Source organism: Rhododendron vialii, chromosome 7a (assembly GCF_030253575.1).
Source record: "Rhododendron vialii isolate Sample 1 chromosome 7a, ASM3025357v1".
Taxonomy (NCBI): Eukaryota; Viridiplantae; Streptophyta; class Magnoliopsida; order Ericales; family Ericaceae; genus Rhododendron; species Rhododendron vialii.
Window position 1 is genome coordinate 38,519,441 of NC_080563.1, and position 19,737 is coordinate 38,539,177.

The 19,737-nt window shown below is 39.7% G+C and overlaps 2 protein-coding genes and 1 pseudogene across 2 annotated transcripts; all 3 read left to right on the plus strand.

Moving 5' to 3' along the window:
- Positions 1–7,960: 7,960 nt before the first annotated feature.
- Positions 7,961–8,914, plus strand: LOC131332291 (F-box protein GID2-like). The gene has a single exon (XM_058366436.1). It carries the CDS (start codon positions 8,066–8,068, stop codon positions 8,615–8,617), a length of 552 nt encoding a protein of 183 aa, XP_058222419.1. The 5' UTR covers positions 7,961–8,065; the 3' UTR covers positions 8,618–8,914.
- Positions 8,915–12,202: 3,288 nt separating this feature from the next.
- LOC131332290 (probable carbohydrate esterase At4g34215) lies at positions 12,203–13,822 on the plus strand. Its single transcript, XM_058366435.1, has 2 exons — positions 12,203–12,858; positions 13,338–13,822. Exons 1-2 carry the CDS (start codon positions 12,235–12,237, stop codon positions 13,551–13,553), a joined length of 840 nt encoding a protein of 279 aa, XP_058222418.1. The 5' UTR covers positions 12,203–12,234; the 3' UTR covers positions 13,554–13,822.
- A 72-nt stretch (positions 13,823–13,894) lies between these two features.
- Positions 13,895–17,604, plus strand: LOC131332994 (probable carbohydrate esterase At4g34215; annotated as a pseudogene).
- The last annotated feature ends 2,133 nt before the right edge of the window (positions 17,605–19,737 follow it).

Genomic DNA, 19,737 nt, shown 5'->3' on the forward strand with positions numbered 1-19,737 from the left:
TCTGCACCGTAGAAGCCAATCTAACGGTCACAGGTTAGTGGGTGAAAGCAAGGGACATGACCCAATCGATTGGGGGCATCAGGGTTTATAAATAGACCCGAGTTCAAGCCATTTGGTACACGTACACCATAATTCTAGAAATTCTCCCTCTCTCTAATCGGTTGCTTTCTATGCTATTATTCTGTTATTCTGCAAAAACGGAATTAATAGTTCTTGGTTATATTGATTCTTTTAGGCCCGGTATTCTACTGTCTGTCCTTCATTTGTGTGGACACAGGTAGAAGATCATTGATCGAGCATCATTTTATCCTCAGAATAGATTCGCTACAACTTGGTGCACACCAATTTGTGGAGGCGAATAATGTTTTTGGAAATCGACATTGTAACGTGACTCAAAGCAAATTCTATCAGATTGTTCAAATTTCAGAAGGCTCCAGATTTTGAAGGTTCTAGATTCTGCAACGACATATTCAACTACATATTGAGTGTGGAAAATCATTATTAATAACTAATAAGCCGGAACATTTTCGAACGTAAGTTGCATTGTGAATGGTCTTTGAAGGTGTGGTAACATAGAAGCCATCAAGGTTTGGGTCTCGAATGAGTACTTGTTACTTTCCTCCTTGTCCTTTTAGTTTTTATAATAATCCTTCAAAAATTAATAAAATTTCTTTTCGCGCGCTGTTCCAAAAAAAGAAAAGAAAAGAGAAGAAGCCATCATTACCCGATGAGGCTTAGCTCTTGGATGTTAGAAATAAGAAATGATTCAAATGAAATGTATATTGTAACCTCTTGATGCCAAAATCTAGTTGGTAGATCCGGGCACTTCAACAAAACTTCTGGCAAGTCCGAATGATCGCGCCGAGAGCCTTTGGGAAGGATTTTCTGTAAAATAAGTTCAAGGACCGGTGGTGTTTCCGGTCGTGGACCCTCTGACGATCAAGTAAGATATGGCAAAACGTGGAGAGAGTTTCTGTAAGAATGATTAGTGCGTACCTTTCCCATCCAAGTCGTGGCTATATATATATAGAGAGAGAGTAAGCTTCTAATGCGGACCTCCGCATCCAAGCAAAGTGCGGACGGGATGACCCTTATGCCTAGATTATGAGATCGTGTGGGGAAGTTATAACTGTTATCCTTACCCACAAAAAGTTAACTGTTATGCTTGTTCCATGGAAGAGTGATTTTAGGCGTGATTAATTTGTGGGATGACCCAACCGTTTTTCGACGTTTCTTACCGTACAAGCCTGCCGACCGGTACCGACCACATAAAATAAGACTACAAAGTAGGGCTTTCTCTTTGGTGCATTCATTTTGGGGTCACTTTTTCATCATTCCATAAGAAGGCGGGCTGGTTCAGCGCTCAACCTCACCGTCGAAAACACTATTTTAAAATCACACCCTTTATGAGGATAGCAAGTGCATGTTAGTTATTTACATCGATCTCTTACGCGTTCTCCTTTTGAGGCCTATATTTCCAAGAATAAATTAATATAGCAGTACCAATGAGAAGGTGACAGCCAGACAAGATGCTTTGTGGAATAATAAATGCCGTTCAAAGTCTTGAGCTCGTGCCACTATTATGTTTTTTTTCCTATAAAAAAAAAAGGTCAATATTTTATGATACTCCTATAACTTACTATGTTTTTCCTGTAAAAAAAGGTCAATATTTTTCCTATAACTTAGTACAACGTTTCAGCCACTGAAGGAGTCCATGAAAAGTCTGGATGAAGTTCATTATAAATATATAGTATTTCCATTTGAAAAAAAAAACAAAAAAAACAAAAATCCGTATAAATTGATCTCATGAGAGTCAATAACATTGAAAAATTAAACCTGATATTTAAGAGAGAACATATATACTAAGAACATACTGATCTCACGAGAGTCAAAAACACCGAGAAAGTAAACCTAAAATTTAAAAGAGAACAAACCGATTCTGTCTGTGGGGTCTTCTTTCACATAAAGGTGTAGAACTCCTTTAGAGGTTTTTTTGACTTTCTGTCGATGTTTGGTAGAACATGATGCCTGTTGCTGGGGTTCAGAAGCTGAAGATTATGGCTTGGAATGTGAGTGCACAAGTTTACATTCGGCTTGAGGATTAAAAAAGAAAAGAAAAGTTGACATTCGGCTTAAAACCAAATTAATGAAGTGTGAAATTGGTGAAAATCGGCTTTCTTTATTAATTCATGAACTTGTTCAGAAATCTCGTACTACAGACAATGGGGCTTATATCTTGCACAGACCTTTTTACAGGGCCCACTTTGGGTCCTGCAAAGATGATATGAAGTGCTCATTTTTTCTTAACATAATTGTATGGGTCCCTGAAAAAAATCAGCTCAATCGGATATTGACAAGACCAATTTTATAATTCGTAGGGGGAATCACTCAATTTCGCCTTACGAATTCTGACAAAGCTCTTACCGATATCCGATTGAGTTGATTTTTTACATGCACCAATAAAAAATACTCTATATTTTTACAAAAATGAGCGATTCGGCTCACATTTACGGAATCCGAGGTGGGTCCTGCAAAAAAATCAAAGAAAGTAAGAAATATCCCCAAAATGAAAAGATTTGGGTTAGGCTCAAATCTAGAAACTAAATTAAAAAATATAATTATTAGTGAAAACCTAGCCCAAAACGAAATTGCATTGACCATGTAATTAGCAATTCAATTGGTATTTTTTAAAATGGCAAAAATCTAGGATTCGGAGGCCCTAACGATGTCGAATGCCTGAAAAAAGGGTCTTTGTCATCCCGAAGCAATGACTCTTGTATTTCTTTCGACCACAGGCTTTATAGACTAATCCGCAAATTTCGGGTTAGTATTTCTTAATTTGGCCCGTTCCCTTTCAAATTGAGCCATGTAATCAACTGCGATCGCATCCGCTGCATCAAGTAGTCTATAAGACATGAGTAGTGATATAGAAATGATAAACCATACCGGATTTCATACAATCTGGTCGTTGGCCATTTTGTGATTTGCATGTGCATTTGTACAATCTGCCAAACTCCAGTCATGACTTATGTTGTACTATTCACTGGCCGGCGGCCGCTCTATTTGATTCTTAAACATCATGATTTTTAAGCACATTGTCGATTTGAAATTTGGTACTCCTGTCTGAGCCCTGACCGCCCCCAACGACTCGTAACTTTAGTCAAGGAAGGAAATGGATTCTCTAGTGGCTCTCCGTGCAATTTCGAATCAGCATCCCTTTGGTCCTAATTACAACCCGATCCTGTTGATCAATGAGCAACATAAAATGAGTTGGAATTGTTGTGAGTCTTGTGACTTAACCTTCGGTTTGGAGAAGGGAAGTGAACGGCTGTGCACATAAACTAGCTGGATTGGATCTTCAATTAGACCAAAAGGAACAAATATTTGATCAAGCCCTAGAAGAGGTGCTAAATGTTTTGCGCAATGATCGCGATTCGCGAAGGTCTCGGGAGTTCATCGATGGGTCGACGATGGGCCCTCCTGCGTACCAAAAAAGAGAGAGAGGAAGCAAATGCTTGTTTTAAAACGTATTGCTGGAATTAAATTAAGTAGTGGATAAAACCCTGTTTTCCTTTCTTCCAAGCTAATGGACAATGTCAGAATCATCATTTTTCCCTATGTTCTGATTTTTTCTTGTAATTTTATTTGTGGAGACAAGTATTGTATTTTTACCAATAATCATATGATGCTTTCTGCCAACTGATTTTTACCCATTTAATTTGTGAGAACTGTTCGGTTTGAGTTTTGAGGAAGATTTTTTAGAGTAATAGGTGGAGAGAGAGATAGATAGATAAAATTTATTGAACACTGTGCACAAGGGTTTTGAGAAAATTTTCTTTCCTTTCCGGTTTTTGTCTAATTTTGGGGGCTCAATCAGGGCCACAACGTAATTTCAACCAATCACATCTAGGGTTTTTAAAGAATTTACTTTCCTGTAAATCATTCGATTGGTCGAACATCATTGCAACATCAAGAGTTTACATTTGTGTAAGGCAAATAAACATCTACTACCTATGTATTTTGTCTTGCACAAATGTGAACTGTTTGCTATAGCTATCAATGTTTTAATCAACCGAAAATTACATGAAAATAGCAGTTTACTTATTTGCGTAATCCCAGTTCCCCTCTTCGTTGCACGTAGTAGAAGTTGGGGCTCAATCCAATGGCTAATCCTCCACTTTTGTTCTGATTTACATTTGTTGGGACTAACTCGAGGCCACAAATTGTTCACATTTTAGGGATCCGAATCCTCTATGAGAATCTCTCTGTGAGAATGGGCATGTGAAGAAGTACGTTTTCGTAAGCACATTAGATTGCTGGTACATATATCAAAAGGCAAAATGATATATTCAAAGTTTTACCATCCATTTTGTCCTATACAACAGTGCTACTCCCGCCGCTCTGTTTCACCGCTCTTCCAAATCCTCTATGACGATCTCTATGTGAGGATGGGCATGTGAAGAAGTACGTTTTCGTAAGCACATTAGATTGCTGGTACATATATCAAAAGGCAAAATGATCTATTCAAAGTTTTACCATCCATTTTGTCCTATATAGCGGTGCTACCCCCGCCGCTCTGTTTCACCGCTCTTCCCACCGCAGCGCTCTGTCTCACCGTCCATTCCGGCAATCACTTTGGAAGGTGAGTTTGAGAGCGGAGGAAAGGGAAGCAGTGAAACACAACGGTGGGGATAGACTTTCTTGATCGAGCTATCATCTGATCAAACTCATTTTACATAAATTAAGTACATTCTTTACGAGCCTCAGTAAGTTCACATCACTATTGTAAACCCAATTTGGCCCAAAACTGTTCCAGATCGGAAGATTAGTCACTGGACCAAAGACTACTCTCCCTTTACATAGGTCCAACCACACTTGAAGCTTCCAGAAACAAAAGTTTTAAGTTCATGGGAAAAGCCCGAAAAGGGATCTAAATGGGTCAGATGAGGCCCAAATCTAAGTCTATTCATATATGCACAGATTTAATGGCTTATTTGGAACCTAGGGAAGAAAAAACTAGAAAGGCATGAAAAAATAAATAAATACTTTCCATAATTTCAATTCATGATAAAAAGTCGTGCTAATTACAAAAATAATTCCATTCAGGGATAATATTTAAAATGGTGTAAAATATAAAAAACCTGAAAAATGAGGACAAAGGACTAAAATTATGGGACAAAAGGAGTACTTTTTTCTTTTTTAATCTTCTAAGAAATATTTGAGGAAAAGTAACAATTTCTCACGTTAGGTTTTAAAGAGAAAAGAATAAGGAAACAAAGGAGAGACTGGAAACAACATTCTTCTACTACGGAGTATTTGTTTCGAATTAGGGATGATGCTGTGCACATCTGAACCGTTGAATTGCCGAATGGACGGTTCAAATGTGCACAACATGTGCACAGTGCCACACAACACCTCCCTCGGGTCCATTTTTTTCTTACATGAGTCCCATGCTATTTTCTTTTCATTTCTTTCCTTCCCTGTCCCACTAAAAGCCAAACAAAAGAGGAGGACCATCTATTGATTTATTTTTCCTTCTTTTCTCCTTCTTTCCATTTTTCAACGGATTTGAACGGAATATATAAGTTGTTACGATAGAAACCCCCAGCTATTTTTACTAGTAAAAGGAATGGGATCCTCTCCGGTCCCTTAAAAGAACATTATTGTGTCGGGGTCGTTTCCCAAACCCTTTCCAAGTATGATCAAAATATTTGACGTTTTAAACCTCGTTGAGAACATTAGGAAAGCAAAAATAATGCTAATATGATATTGTTTAATGTGTTCTCAAAGCATAGTTTATCTCTAGAAAGAGAGATTTTTATCCAGTGTTGCAAAATTTTTTGAACCCATTTTTCTCGAGTTAAGTGTTTTGAAAATATATCAACGATGTCCAATTATCATGAATTTGGACATGCCTAATGTTCCTGACAAGGTCTAAAATATCAACGGTCTCGGACATCAAAACGAATTCAAGAAGAGCCTGAAAACAACCCGGATAGAACCACCCAGTCCGCGTAAGGGACGGCAGAAAAGGAAGTCAAGTATTCTTGTTTTTTCTCTGTACCGTTGATTTCAGCAGGCTTGCATTTTTTCCGTTTTGAAATGTATGAATTTAAATTTAATGTGGTTGAAGATGTGGTCAAAAATTGTGGATGAAAGTAATTATCATGTTGCTCAAAAGAGTTAATATATATATATATATATATATATAAGAAAAGTTGGCAAATTAATTAATGAAAGCAAAGTTGAGTGATTGGGACTAATCTGTGTTTTTCCTGTTAGTGTTGCCTTTTGAGCAACATGATAATTACTTTCTTCCAACCTTTATTTTCACCTCCAATTATTCTTTCAAATCCCTCCACAATACATTATTTCTTTTTCCCTAAGGAAAATATTAGTCCTACTACTTTACGCATCTTTTTGGATTAGATAAAATAAAAAAAAGTAGTGGCACGGTCTGTAACATATATTCAAAAGGTATCATAATCCAACCACTCGATCGTTCACACCCTAAAAAAAAAAAAACCATAAATAAGTGAGTTTGTTTTATTTCTGTAACGACTCGCCCAAGCTGACCTGCTAACCATTTGCCTAACCAAGTGCTTCAAAAGGTTAACCTCAAGTTATACAATAGCTGGTCGAGTTTCCTTATATTTCACAACCTTTTCTCATTTCCCACCGATGTGGATCTCCCTGGAATGGGGTGTTACAATTTCATTGCCCTTATGCTAAATTCATTCATCGGGACGAAACAGAATTTAATTAATTTGCACGCAAAACATGCATGACAAGGGAAGTAATTTTACACTCTTTATTGTTTTCATAAATTAATATACTTTAAAATGTGTTATTTTGTTTTGAGAATATATAGTGTCATGTGTTGGTTCACGCACTAAAAAAGGAGAATTATTAAAGTGCATTTATGAAACAAAAGAGTTCAAAAATCATTTATCACCCTCCTACCCATATTCTATCATTTGTAGGGCTTTGTTGGAAAGGTTTGAGCACATTCACAAAGAATTAAACCAGCCCATGTGGGTTGTCCGACTCTTGGGGCTTAATTGTAAGAAAGTAATTTTTTGTAAATTTTCTAATCACATGTAAATGATCTGTCTTTGCTGAACCATGAAGAAATCTTAAGTGAAGCGTGCGTAAACTAGCTCGAAAACTCTCGATGGCTGTACCAAGAGGGAAAAAAAAGAGTAATACTTCCCATGCAACTTTATGAGGCAACTTCGGACACAGTTACAAGAGATACCAAACAAGAATTTTTGAAGTTGTCTTTACGAGGCAACTTCGGACACAGCTACATAACTTTACAAGACAACTTCGGAAATTAATCGAGTTGCGTTTTGAAGTTGTCTTTAATAGATCTATAGTAGAAGAATTTTTGAAAAAAATGAAAAAGCCAAACATAAGGAACCAAGAGATCGATACCAAACAAAAAGCTATTGTCAACAGTAAATAAATACAGTTGACAAATTGGGCAAGTTAGACGTCCTCTCCAGATAATAATTAAGACACCCAAGTGAATTCAAATTTCTACTTTTGTCGTCTTCGTAAACTCTCAAAAAGCATGTGGATGCCCATATCCTCTCCTCCAACCCCAATCCCTACTCCAATCCACCTTGCTTTTTTGACACATGTACATGCTGACGTTCGGATCAATTTACGCGTAATTCGACTAACTTTTCTGAATTATAAACTTACCGTTTATAGCGGAGGCTCCACTTAAAGTTGGAGCAAATTGTTCCTGTAATTAAAAAAGTTGATAGCACTCCAGAGATTTTAACTTACCTAAAACCTCAAAGAGAGCAAATTCCTAATTTTTTTTGGTTAAGATTCTTATTTTTTAAATATTTATTTATTATTTTATAAAACATGCTATTCTCTTATAATATATCACTTTTAATTTTAAAAAAAATATTTATTTCTCTTAATGAAACGGGACGACTAGGCCAACCAATCCTTCTTACTCTCCTTATTCATTCATCACCAGAGAAAGAACCATTCCAACCAACTCACAGCTCAAAGTCTCTCTCTCTCTCTCTCTCTCTAACCGGCCATGAAACGACCGATTGAAGCGGACGAAGGTTCGGAGAAGAGGTCCAAGAAGATCAAGACAGAAGCAGAGACGACGTTGGCGGAGGTATCGGAGGGGCGCCCAGCGGAGGAGATGACGGAGGCGACGTCGTTCGTGCTAACGGACGAGAACTTGCTCCACGAGGTTTTAAAGCGCGCGGACGCGCGGTCGCTGGCCACGGCGTCGTGTGTGAACAGGCAGTGGCACAAGACGGCCAAGGACGAGCGGCTGTGGGAGCTGATCTGCACGAGGCACTGGGCTAACGCCGGCTGCGGCGGCCAACAGCTCCGTTCGGTGGTCCTCGCTCTGGGTGGATTCCGCCGCCTCCATTCTCTGTACCTCTGGCAACTCTCCAAACCCTCTACTTCGAATTCAAATTCGGCTTGGCCTTGTCTTCCGGCAGCGGAGGTGCCGGCGAAAGCTGGCGGCGGCGGCGGGAAGACTCGGTGGGGGAAGGATGAGGTTCATCTGTCGTTGTCGCTTCTGTCCATTCGGTACTACGAGAAGATGAATTTTAGTAATCGGGGCAAATGACTTTCATCATACTATCGGACTAATAAAATGTACTAAATTCCAATAATACTATGGATGTGCCTACTGGCCACTTTCCGATCACTCCTCATCTATATGGAGTTGACACATATGTGATAGATGAGTGGTCGGTAGGGAGGTACGTAGCATTATTGAAATTTAGCTTAAATTGGTCTTATTGGAGATGTATTTTGATTTGATCTGTGTCCTCCTAACTAAATGGATTACTAGTAATACTTTAGCGTTCTGAGTTTCCCCTAGTGCTGTAAAATGCATAAATAAGAATCTCTTATTTGGTTATATATTAGATATTACTATCTGTTTTTGTCTGTTTGGAGGATCCACACTTCATGCCAAAAATGGCCGAATTTCCGATCATTCATTTAAAATGCTATATAATAAATGGCAAATTGGGTGCCACATGCTTATCAAAAAAAAAATTGGGTGCCACATGCACAAACAATAATTTCTCTTATATTTGGGAAAATGTCATTTTATTTTTTGTCGTATCTGGTAAAATTGCCATTAGAGATTGAAAGGGAGAGAGGGAAAGAGCTCGTACCAAACATGGGTGCGAAACCCTATTTCAGGTTTGGCTCTTGGCTGTTTTTGGGCGTTTGTCCCATCAAGTGTTTTTATTTTCATCCCATCCCCTCAAACTTAGTGTACTCTTTGTCAAGTATTTTTTGAATAAAATGTTATTATTGTGGATAAAAAAAACCCCGCTATTTATTTATTTATTTTTGACAAAATGACTCTTTGTCACTGAAAAAAGAGAATGACCATGTCTCATGGCATTCATGTGAATGGTATTGGATCGGGCATCCATGATATTCGTGTTCGGAAAGTTTTAGGAGAAAATGTTTAATGTAAGGACCCACTTGGTGACATCAACAGCATAACCATGAAGCGTTGCTTTTGGGTAATACCACTGACACGCCTTGAGGATTGTCTTACCGACAAATACCCCACACGTATGAAAAATAATAATGAACTCCCTGTGGTTTCTATGTACATTTCTCCAACACCCCCAATAGAAAATTTTCTATCCAAAAACATGATGGAATGAGCCAAAGGCGACTTATAACTGAAAGTTCACATTCTCTAACAATAAAAATCACTAGTAATTAGTAAAAGCCTATCAATTCTCACTTATTTTGAATCAACACAAATTTTCTTACCCTTGAGAGGAGCCGTTTTGATCCAAACGGTTAAGTTTTTTGATAACAATATAGTTTTTACTACTCTAAATAGCCGTTATTTTGATCAGAAAGGATAAATTTATTATTTTTGGTCAAAAAATTGAAAATTGAGAACTTTTTATTATTTATTCTTTTATTGAAAAGGGTAAATTTGTTAATATAAGACGCTTTTGGCTAATTCTACCAAACTGTTTGGTCAACTAATTGTTGGTCGGGTGTCGTTGAAATAAGTATTAAAGCTACAGGAATTTTATAGTCATTACCCATACATGAGGGGGGTATTTGTCACTAAGGCAAGCCTCAAGGTGTGCTACTGAAATTTACCCAGACTTTTTCCTTTTACCGGATGAACGTTGCAGCAACATTGGTGGATCACATTATTCACTTCACCTCCTTAGTAAAGAAATAAAAGTCAAGCATGGGTAGCTATCAGTGTTATTTTTAACGTATCCGAGGGTGTTCGGGTAGATTATGCGAGCCTGGACTAGTTTTACTGTTTTAGGGGTGCCAATTTCACAATCCATTACAGGGTTGGTAAGTCTACCTCATCTAACAATTCCCATCGTTCCCTGTCCAAGCGGACAGTACTAAGGGACTAGACAAGACCCTTCACAATCCATTAATGCTATTGTTTTTTTTACGTAAAATTGCAAATCAATTAGGTTTTGGATTTTTATAACTTATTTTGTTTGTAAAATACGAGTATTGTTTTTGGCAATGTTCATAAAATATTAGAAGTGAATGTTCCTAATGATGAATTCCCGTTCCTCGTAACCCCGTTTGAAGATCCCCGTTCACCATTTGTTACGGGGATGGAGCGGAAAACAATTTCTCTGTTCGAGATCGGAACGGGGATGGGGATTAATTTGGAGTAGGCTCAGGGTTGAGAATAGAGATTGTAATATCCACTCTGCCCTGTCCGCCCTGTCTTGTTGCCTGCCCCAGTCCACTAACTGAGGGGGCTCATTTAAAGTGCGAACGAAACTTTGCATGGACTGGTCCTATAAGAGTTGATAGCACCTAGAGTTAGGTTTCAATCCAGAGATGTTATAAGGGAGCAAACCTCTAAATTTTACGCATTGACTATCAAATCAACCTGGATTACATTCGAAACATCATCCGTGTACGTGCTCACTAGTTCACTTACTTCTTCTTCTTTTTAAAAACCTTTTTGACACAATAGAATAGAAAGTGGAAAAAATGCTTTATAAAATCATTTTGGATACCAAAACATGAACGGGCTCTTAACTTACCCATCAAGTGAAACAAGGCGTATAATCGAACATATATTTCATCGAACAAATTTTGTTTATTCTGCATCGATCATAGTCGTATTTATTTCATGAGCACGAAAGCAAGTGAACCGAACTAGTCATTGGCCAGTTGTTTGGCAATAGCAGCCAGGCTGTTTTTTTGGCACTTGCTTAGGCTTTTCAAAGAATGAAAAGAGATGAAAATTACGCCAAAAATCCATTGGTTAAATTTCTTGTCATCTCTCTAGCTCTCATCTACATTTGAAGAACAACGTACCATGACTGGCTGGCTTGTCTTGTAGTAGTACCACACGGACTTCCTCCAATACCCATCAATATCAAATGCCACCTCATGTTTTGGTTGGAACCTTAGAAATTGGACCACTAATTTGGAGATCAATCTCATCTTATTGGCCAAACGCTCACTTAAAAACCAGAGATGACGTCTCGCATGAATTAACCTATCATTGACATTGATCACACAAATACAAGTGATGGTCCAAACCCAATAAAATAAGTAAACGCTACTTTCTATGACCCCTGCGATCGGAAAACAAGGGAAATTCATTCAGTGTATCTGCTACACCTTCACGTGGTGCCCTTAGGTACTATTTCTCCACCACACATTTGCTTGGCCCCCACCACAAAGTGTGTCGAGCCTACACAAATGTGTGATGGTGAAAAGATTGGGGCACCGGCAGTGGTGTCCCGGACCCATCAAAGCGGTGACAAGCAGCCGATTCAGCCGTTCAATATCTCGGCATGTATGGCTCAGATTAAATCTGAGCGTATACAAATATAAGTCGTCGATTGCTCAGCAAAGATCCGAATCGTTGATTACCGAGACGAACGGCCAGATCGACCGCTCTGCATCTGCTTAATTTGCAGGGGTTGCTTACTTGCTTGGCAGCATCCTCATTCCATGGTGCCTTGGGGCACTGACTAATTGCTCGATAACAAGGTATTGGAGCACCACGTCAAACCATCACCTATTTTCTCTTGTCTTATTTTCAAAAGTTTCCAAACAAAATAATGAAAAATCAGAATGTTCAAATTTGGACGTGTTCTCGAATGGATAAGCAAAAGCGATTGTTCAATATTCATGCATCGCACGAGACGAAAGTCTTGTTCAAATACGCGTATTTGTACTTGTTTATAAGGTTATATGCGATGGTACCATCTTCTTTACATTGAATGCAAAGCCATGTTCACTTTCCTTTGGGTAATCCTAATTGTGGCTCACGCCCTGCCGGTGACCCCTGTTTCATCTCAGGACAAGAACATATTCCTATTGGCCGGACAGAGCAACATGGCCGGCAATGGAGGCGTGATCAACGGCACCTGGGACGGCGTTGTGCCACCCGAATGCGGACCCAACCCGTCGGTCCTCCGCCTGGCCGCAAACCTCACGTGGGTTCCCGCGGCCGAGCCGCTCCACAAGGACATCGGTGGCGTGAACGCAGCCATCGGGGTGGGGCCTGGGATGTCGTTTGCCAATTCGGTGTTGGCTCGTGACCCGAGCCTCGGGGTGGTGGGATTGGTGCCCTGTGCGTACGGCGGGACCAAGATAAGTCAATGGGGTCAGGGAAGCTTTTTGTATGACCAGTTGGTGAGTAGGGCTAGAGCCGCCGTGCGAGGCGGCGGAGGGAAGATCCAGGCGATGCTGTGGTATCAGGGGGAGAGTGATGCGGTGTTATCGGAGGACGCGGAGTTATACAAGGGTCGATTGCAGAAGTTTTTCCAGGATCTTAGACTTGATTTGCAATCTCCTTCACTACTAATAATTCAGGTACTCTAATTGATCAGTTACTTGCAATCTTTATAAGCCATGATTTTTCTACTTGCAGCTCCACGCATGCTATGAAGTAGGGTTGTAAACGAACCGAGCAGCTCGCGAGCTCGGCTCTTTAACGCTCGGCTCCGCTCGTTTAGTAAATGAGCTCAGCTCGAGTTTTTGGCTCGTTTAACAAATGAGCCGAGTGGAGCTCGGCTCGTTCGACAAAAGCTCAGCTCATTAAGGATGGCTCGGCTCAATTAAAAAGGCTCGTTTAATAAATGACTAAGCTCTGCTTGTTAAGGCTCGAGCCGAGAACTAGCTCAAGCTTTTTAGCTCGTTTAGTAAACGAGCCGAGCTCGAGCTCGACAAAGCTCGGCTCACTTACCACCCTAGCTATAAGTCACATATTCCACATAAACATTTGGTACATAACTTTTGCTAGTATAACGTTAGCAGAAAATTGAACCTTTTTTTATGGTTATTATTTGTAGGTGGCATTAGCATCAGAATCAGCAGGACCTTACACCGAGAAAGTGAGAGAAGCCCAGTTGGGACTAGACCTTGCAAATGTCAAATGTGTTGATGCCAAGGGATTGGAGCTGCAATCAGACAACTTGCACTTAAGCACTCCCGCAGAGGTTCAGCTCGGGAAGATGTTGGCCGGTTCATTCCTCCAGAACCGGCCCAACCCCCTCACGAATAGCTAGTGCCCCCAAAAGATTTCGTAATTACGTCAGTGACCTCCCCCTCAAGAGATGTTAAAAAGTTCATGAGCGTTTGTTGAATTTTGAAAGGTTAGATGATAATACTGGTTTTGAAAGGTCCCTTGATGGTGAAGGCATATAGGTTTTTGCTTCTATGGTGGAAATTAGAAATCAAATATGTTTTGCATAACTTATAGTTTGTGAAATAGTTGTTTTGAACAACATTTGTAAAATAATAGAAAATATATATTTTTAATATTTTAAACTCCTTTCTTGATTTGGGCCGCAAATGGACAACAAAATGATTTTTCCGTCGGAGATCAGAATAGGAACAGAGATGGGTGATGGGTTCGGGAACTAGAGACGGAGATGGTAATATCCATCCCCGCCTCAACCAGTTCCCACATAAACACACTTAATTAGAAACAAGATTGTCGTTCTTTTGGATTTACAGCCATATTGGTTCCAGATTCTCACTAGTTACCAGCAAAATCAATTGGCTAATAATTGGCTAATCAATCGGCATAATCAATTGGCTAATAATTGCATATAAATAATATTTTTCTAACATTATCAACTAAGAAGAAGACAGGAGGCTTATCCAAAAAAGAAGAAAACAGGAGTAAAATATGTCGTTTCCATGATCGATTACAACAGCCAATTATCGAATAGGGTTCGTTAAATATGTCTGCATTTGTTTTTTCGAACTCGGTAGGATTAGTTGATCAGCTATTAGTACCAAGATAATAAAATAATCTTCTTTCCTGCTCTTTGATAACTCGTCGACTGAGCCAGTTTACTCATATCTCAACTAATCTTAAGGTTCAATTTCACCGCTTACTTGCAAATGAGACCAATTCAAATCAAAGTAAAGCTCTGCATGGACTGACCCTAGATGAGTTAACAACGACAAAAATGTTTTGAACCTGAAATCATAGGAAGAAACAAACACCTAGGTCTCATGTCTTATCAGCACCCGGCCTGTTAATGTACTTGTTGTGTTATGTATTTATTGTCTTATCCACACACACACACCAAGATTACGCCATTAATACCTTATCTGCATATATACCATCTCCATGTAATGTAACTATTATGTAATTCAATACAATTGATTCTCTGATTTCTCTGCCTATATTTCTCACGGCCAATCCCTTGGGCTTGATAATCTTCTTCTAGTTATATATCGTATTGTTATGTATTTTAGAATGAATTCTATCCGGCGCCAGCAGACAAGGGGTTTTTCGCCATCCCTAGTGTGGGCTCCAACCGCACGTTTTTTTAGATAATCCGAACCGTGCATCTTGTATGGCCCACAAAATAATGTATCCATGCAAAAAAAAACAGCTTGTCCGAACATCAATAGGTGTGTCAAAAGTTGAGTTTTAGATGGAAATATGGACGGCATGGATCTATCAACTGTTTTTTTAAGTTAAACTGTCCACGGTCGTCCATTCTTTCGTCTTAAACTCAACTTTTGACATACCTATCGATGTCCGGACAAGCTGATTTTTAACATGGGTAAATTATTTTCCGGGCCCTATATGATGAACAGTTTAGATTACCCAAAAAAATCACGAAAGAGGCCCACAGGGATGGCAGAAAATCCCCCTTTTCCCCGCCTCCGGAATGAATGTTTTCTCTATGTTTTTCTGTAATCTTCTTTCTTTTGTTGTACTCTTATGTTTTCAACAACCTACTTATAATCTCCCAATTGCTATGTATTTTAAAGAGACTAAAACCAAAAACAAAGTGGAAGCACATTTTTTTTTTTCACCAAGAAAATCCTACTCCATATTATCCTATGAAAAAGGGGAGCAGCGCAAAATGAAGTGTTCATTATGTGATCCACCAACCGCGCTAGGAGGCAACTTCAAGAGGAAGCACATGAAAATTCTAAAGTTAAAGTAAGCGCCCATCCTTTTTCCCCTATTTAATTTTCCAAAGATATGAAATACACACCGGGGATGATGCCAAGCACACCGGTCCTTCATCTTGATATGAACGATTCGGATTAAATCTGAGCACATAAATCGTCCAGTGCTTGCCAAGATCCAAGCCGTCGATTTCCGAGATATCGATGAATGGCCAAATCGACCGCTCAACATAGCTGCCAAGCACCCCCGCTTGGCAACATCTCCCAATCCGTTCCAAATGAAAAATTTTGGACATGTGCACGACCAAATAAATATAGTCAATTATTTATGCATTACACGACGCAAGCTTGTTATAATAGACGTGGATGTGTTTATAACGTTGCGCGATCATCTTCCTTACGAACGTTGACTAAAACCAATGCTCCCTATCCTTTGGTTAATTCTTTTGCCAAACGCGGTCAAGGACGGAACCAAGATTTTACCCTAGCAGTGGCGAAGTGTATTCTAAAAAAATCTAGTAGTGGCAAGACTATATAAGTTGGGCATAAATTTTTTTTTTACATATAATAATTACATTTTATAAAATTCTTGTCGTGGCGGTCGCCGCCACTAGACCTCCCTGATCTCATCCTTGAACGCGGTGTCCCCTTCCTCATCACAATACATGAACATATTCCTGGTGGCCGGACATGTTGGGCCGGACAAAGTAACATGTCCGGCCACGGCGGCAGAACGTAACCAACGGCATCTGGGACAGCGTCGTCCCACCCAAACGCGCCCGCAACCCGTCAATCCTCAGCCTGGCCCCGAACCTCACGTGGGTTTCCGCGGCCGAGCCACTCCACGGGGACATCAACGTGAACATCCACCCCGGGATGTCATTTGCCAATTCAGTGTAACTGGCCAAAGAACCGAGCATCGGCGTGGTGGGATTGGTGCCCTGTGCATTAGGTGGGTCCAACATAAGTAGTTGGAGTCAAGGGAGTTTTTTTATATGACCGGTTAGTGACCAGGGCTAGAGCCGTCTTGCAAGGCGGAGGGACGATCCAAGCGATGCTATGGTATCAGGGGGACAGTGATACGGTGTTACAAGACGACGTGGAGTTGTACATGGGGCAACTAGTGAAGTTCTTTCAGGATCTAAGATGCGATCTTGAGTCTTCTTCACTACTAATAATACAGGTACATTGATTGGGCTACTTTCCAGAATTCACATCTTAGTAATGATTCATTTGGATGAGTCGATCCTACACACCCATATAGCCAACCCCAATTGATTGGGACACAAGGCTCGGTTTAGTTTGGTTAGTCAATCCTACAAACTCAAATAAATCTTGGTACACAACAGAATTGACAACAGACTTTCTGGTAAGAAATTGCCGAGCTTCATAAATACCAACATGGATGTTCTCACTTAGGCCCCCTCCGTGCCAATGGGCCTTTGGCCCAGCGGCATAGAGAGGTCTCATATTCGAGTAGATGGAGCTAAGTCCAGCTTGCTGTTGAAGCTTTTGTAATATGGTTTACCAACTCACCAACGAGTAGATGGAGCTAAGTCCAGCTTGTTGTCGAAGTTTTTGTAATATGGTTTACCAACTCACCAACGCTACCTTGGCCACAAGAAAGAGCATACAATATTACCAGTTGGAGAGGAGTTGGTCTTTTGGTATTAAGGAAGTATAAAATAAAAAGGACCTGGACCAAGCTGGGATCAAACATAGCTATAAGAATCATGACGGGGCTCTGGGCGGGACATGACTGGAGACAAATTTGACCTTTGTAATATATGCACAAAGTGATTGTTCTCTAAAAAGTTTACCACTAAAATAGCAGCCCAAAAAACATTCAAAAATCGAGAAACTTAAGAAACGTCATACCATGAAAAAAATGAAAACTACGAGCAAAGAGCAAGTGAGAGGAGCCCAGTTGAAAATGTACATGATCCATAACAATCTTATGATTTTTGTTGGTAGGTTGCAATGGCATCAGCACAAGGCCCTTTTCTTGAGCAAGTGAGAGGAGCCCAGTTGGGATTAGACCTTGAAAATGTGAAATGTGTTGATGCCCAAAAATTGGAGCTGGAATCGGCGAACCTGCACCTAAGCACTCGAGCAGAGGTTCAACTCGGTATGATGTTGGCCGATTCATTCCTCCAGACCCGGTCAAGCCCCCCTTAAGAATAATGCCCCCCAGAAAATTTTGAAAATTACGTCGGCGACCTTCCCCACAATCCCCCTATAATTAGTTCTTTGATTCTTAGCGAGAAAAAATAAGAAGTTCAAATATAAACATCAGTTGAGGGATACGTTACATGGGAGGCATTCGGTTTTCCCATTTGCGTCGTGCATTTGGCGGGAGCGTCGGACTACTTCTATGCATTAATTTAGTGGCTCCAACGATCTTTGAGTTGGTCTAATCTCGACTAATTTTTCATAAACCAAAATACATTATTTTTAAGATTCAATCCCACAATTTATTTTCAAGGTCGCGCCTGGGCGCATGCATTTGCGCCTGAGGCGCATTGAAACTCGAAAATTGTTCAAACTTTGCGGGCTTATTCCGGATACTCCCGAACTCCGATTTTCGCAAGGTTAGAACTATTGTAAGCTTGTTGAGTTTAATTTCTAACCCAAGTAGTATAAATCTTAAATTATTTGTACATTAAAAAATATGACCAATTTACCCTCAGAGAGTTGAAAAGTAAATTATTTCGATAAAAAACTCGCATCTCCCTCTTTTTTAATTGGATAAGGACCTATTGTATATCAATAATGAGGATTTTGAAAGTACTAAAAGTTAGTGAAATCCAATCATACAAATAATTCTTTTTGTTTTATGAAAATTGGGTAGTAAGAAGACTACAAACCTCATCGGAGTACCACCAGACTAGCAACATTGTCACCATAATACATCCCCTCCACCTCCATCCCTTCACCACCTACACCAACATCACTTCACCATCACTACCACCACACTTCCACTCGGCAACCATCATTGGCATTGCATCTCAACCCTACCACCTCCGTTTTCATTTAACCAACGTCACAAACACGCGCGGCCACGACTTCACTGCTACGACGATCACACCACCCCATGCAACACCACCACGAATACTACACTTCCAAATCATCATCATTTTAGGACCACATAACCACATGCCTCCACTCAACCATCGGAACCCTTATTTACTTCACCACTACTATATATTGACATAAATTATTTTACCGGCATTACCAATTCAATGAAAATTGAGAATAACGATTGAGAATATTCTTGATGTTTTCAATCTATAGCCACCATATTTCAAGTGTGACTTTGATCAGTGCCACCACAATGAATTGAGACCTTAGTAGGAAACAAATCGAATAAAATGAGGGAGATGCGAGTTTTTTACCGGAAAGTCAAAAGGAGAACAAGAGTAGTGATAGGGTTAGTTATATGGAAAGAGCTTCTTCTACGCATTTAGTGGTTCCGACGATCTTTGAGTTGGTCTAATCTCGACTAATTTTTCATAAACCAAAAAAAATTATTTTTATGATACGATCACACCATGTTTTACCACTTTGAATACCCTTTCTATCAATATAAAGTAGGTTTCGTTCTGGTTTAATGTTTGCGTGATTCAATGATTTTCCCAATAGAAATTATTTTTCGACCTGATGAGTGTTTTTTTGTCAACATGCAGAGTTGAAACATTAAAGGGAAAGCATTCGATTTTCCCAATTGCGTCGTGAATTTGGTGGGAGCGTCGGACCACTTCTATGCATTTAGTGGCTCCAACGATTTTTGAGGTTGTCTAATCTCGACTAATTTTACATTAAAAAAAATACATTATTTTTATGACTCAATCCCACAATCTTTCAGCATTTTTAATCCCCCTTGTATCAATATAAAGTAGGATTCATTCAGGTTTAATGTTGGTGTGATTCAAGGATTTTCCCAATATAAGGTTATTTTTCGACGTGTTGAGGGTAAAATTATCATGTCTTTTAACATATAAGCAATTTCGGAGTCAAACTAATTTGGTTAATTAGAAAGTAGGATAGACAAGCTTTCCAATGGTTCAAACCATGTGCTTATCGAAGTTCGGGAGTGCCGGTGACAAGGCCGCAAAGATTGGTTAGTTTTTAAATTTCGAGGTCGTGCCTGGACGCAATAGAATGCGCCTGGGGTGCATGCATTTGCGCCTAAGGCGCATTGAAACTCAAAATTTTGTCAAACTTTGCGGGTTTAATCCAGATGCTCCCGAACTCCGATTTTCGCAAGGTTGAAACCGTTGTAAAGCTTATTGAGTGTAATTTCTAACACAA

Excerpts from the sequence above, each read along its gene's own strand:
- LOC131332290 (XM_058366435.1), top strand. The coding sequence starts at position 12,235 with ATGCGATGGTACCATCTTCTTTACATTGAATGCAAAGCCATGTTCACT. Across the intron at positions 12,859-13,337 it reads CTTCACTACTAATAATTCAG|GTGGCATTAGCATCAGAATC; the intron begins GTACTCTAATTG and ends TATTATTTGTAG.
- LOC131332291 (XM_058366436.1), top strand. The coding sequence starts at position 8,066 with ATGAAACGACCGATTGAAGCGGACGAAGGTTCGGAGAAGAGGTCCAAG.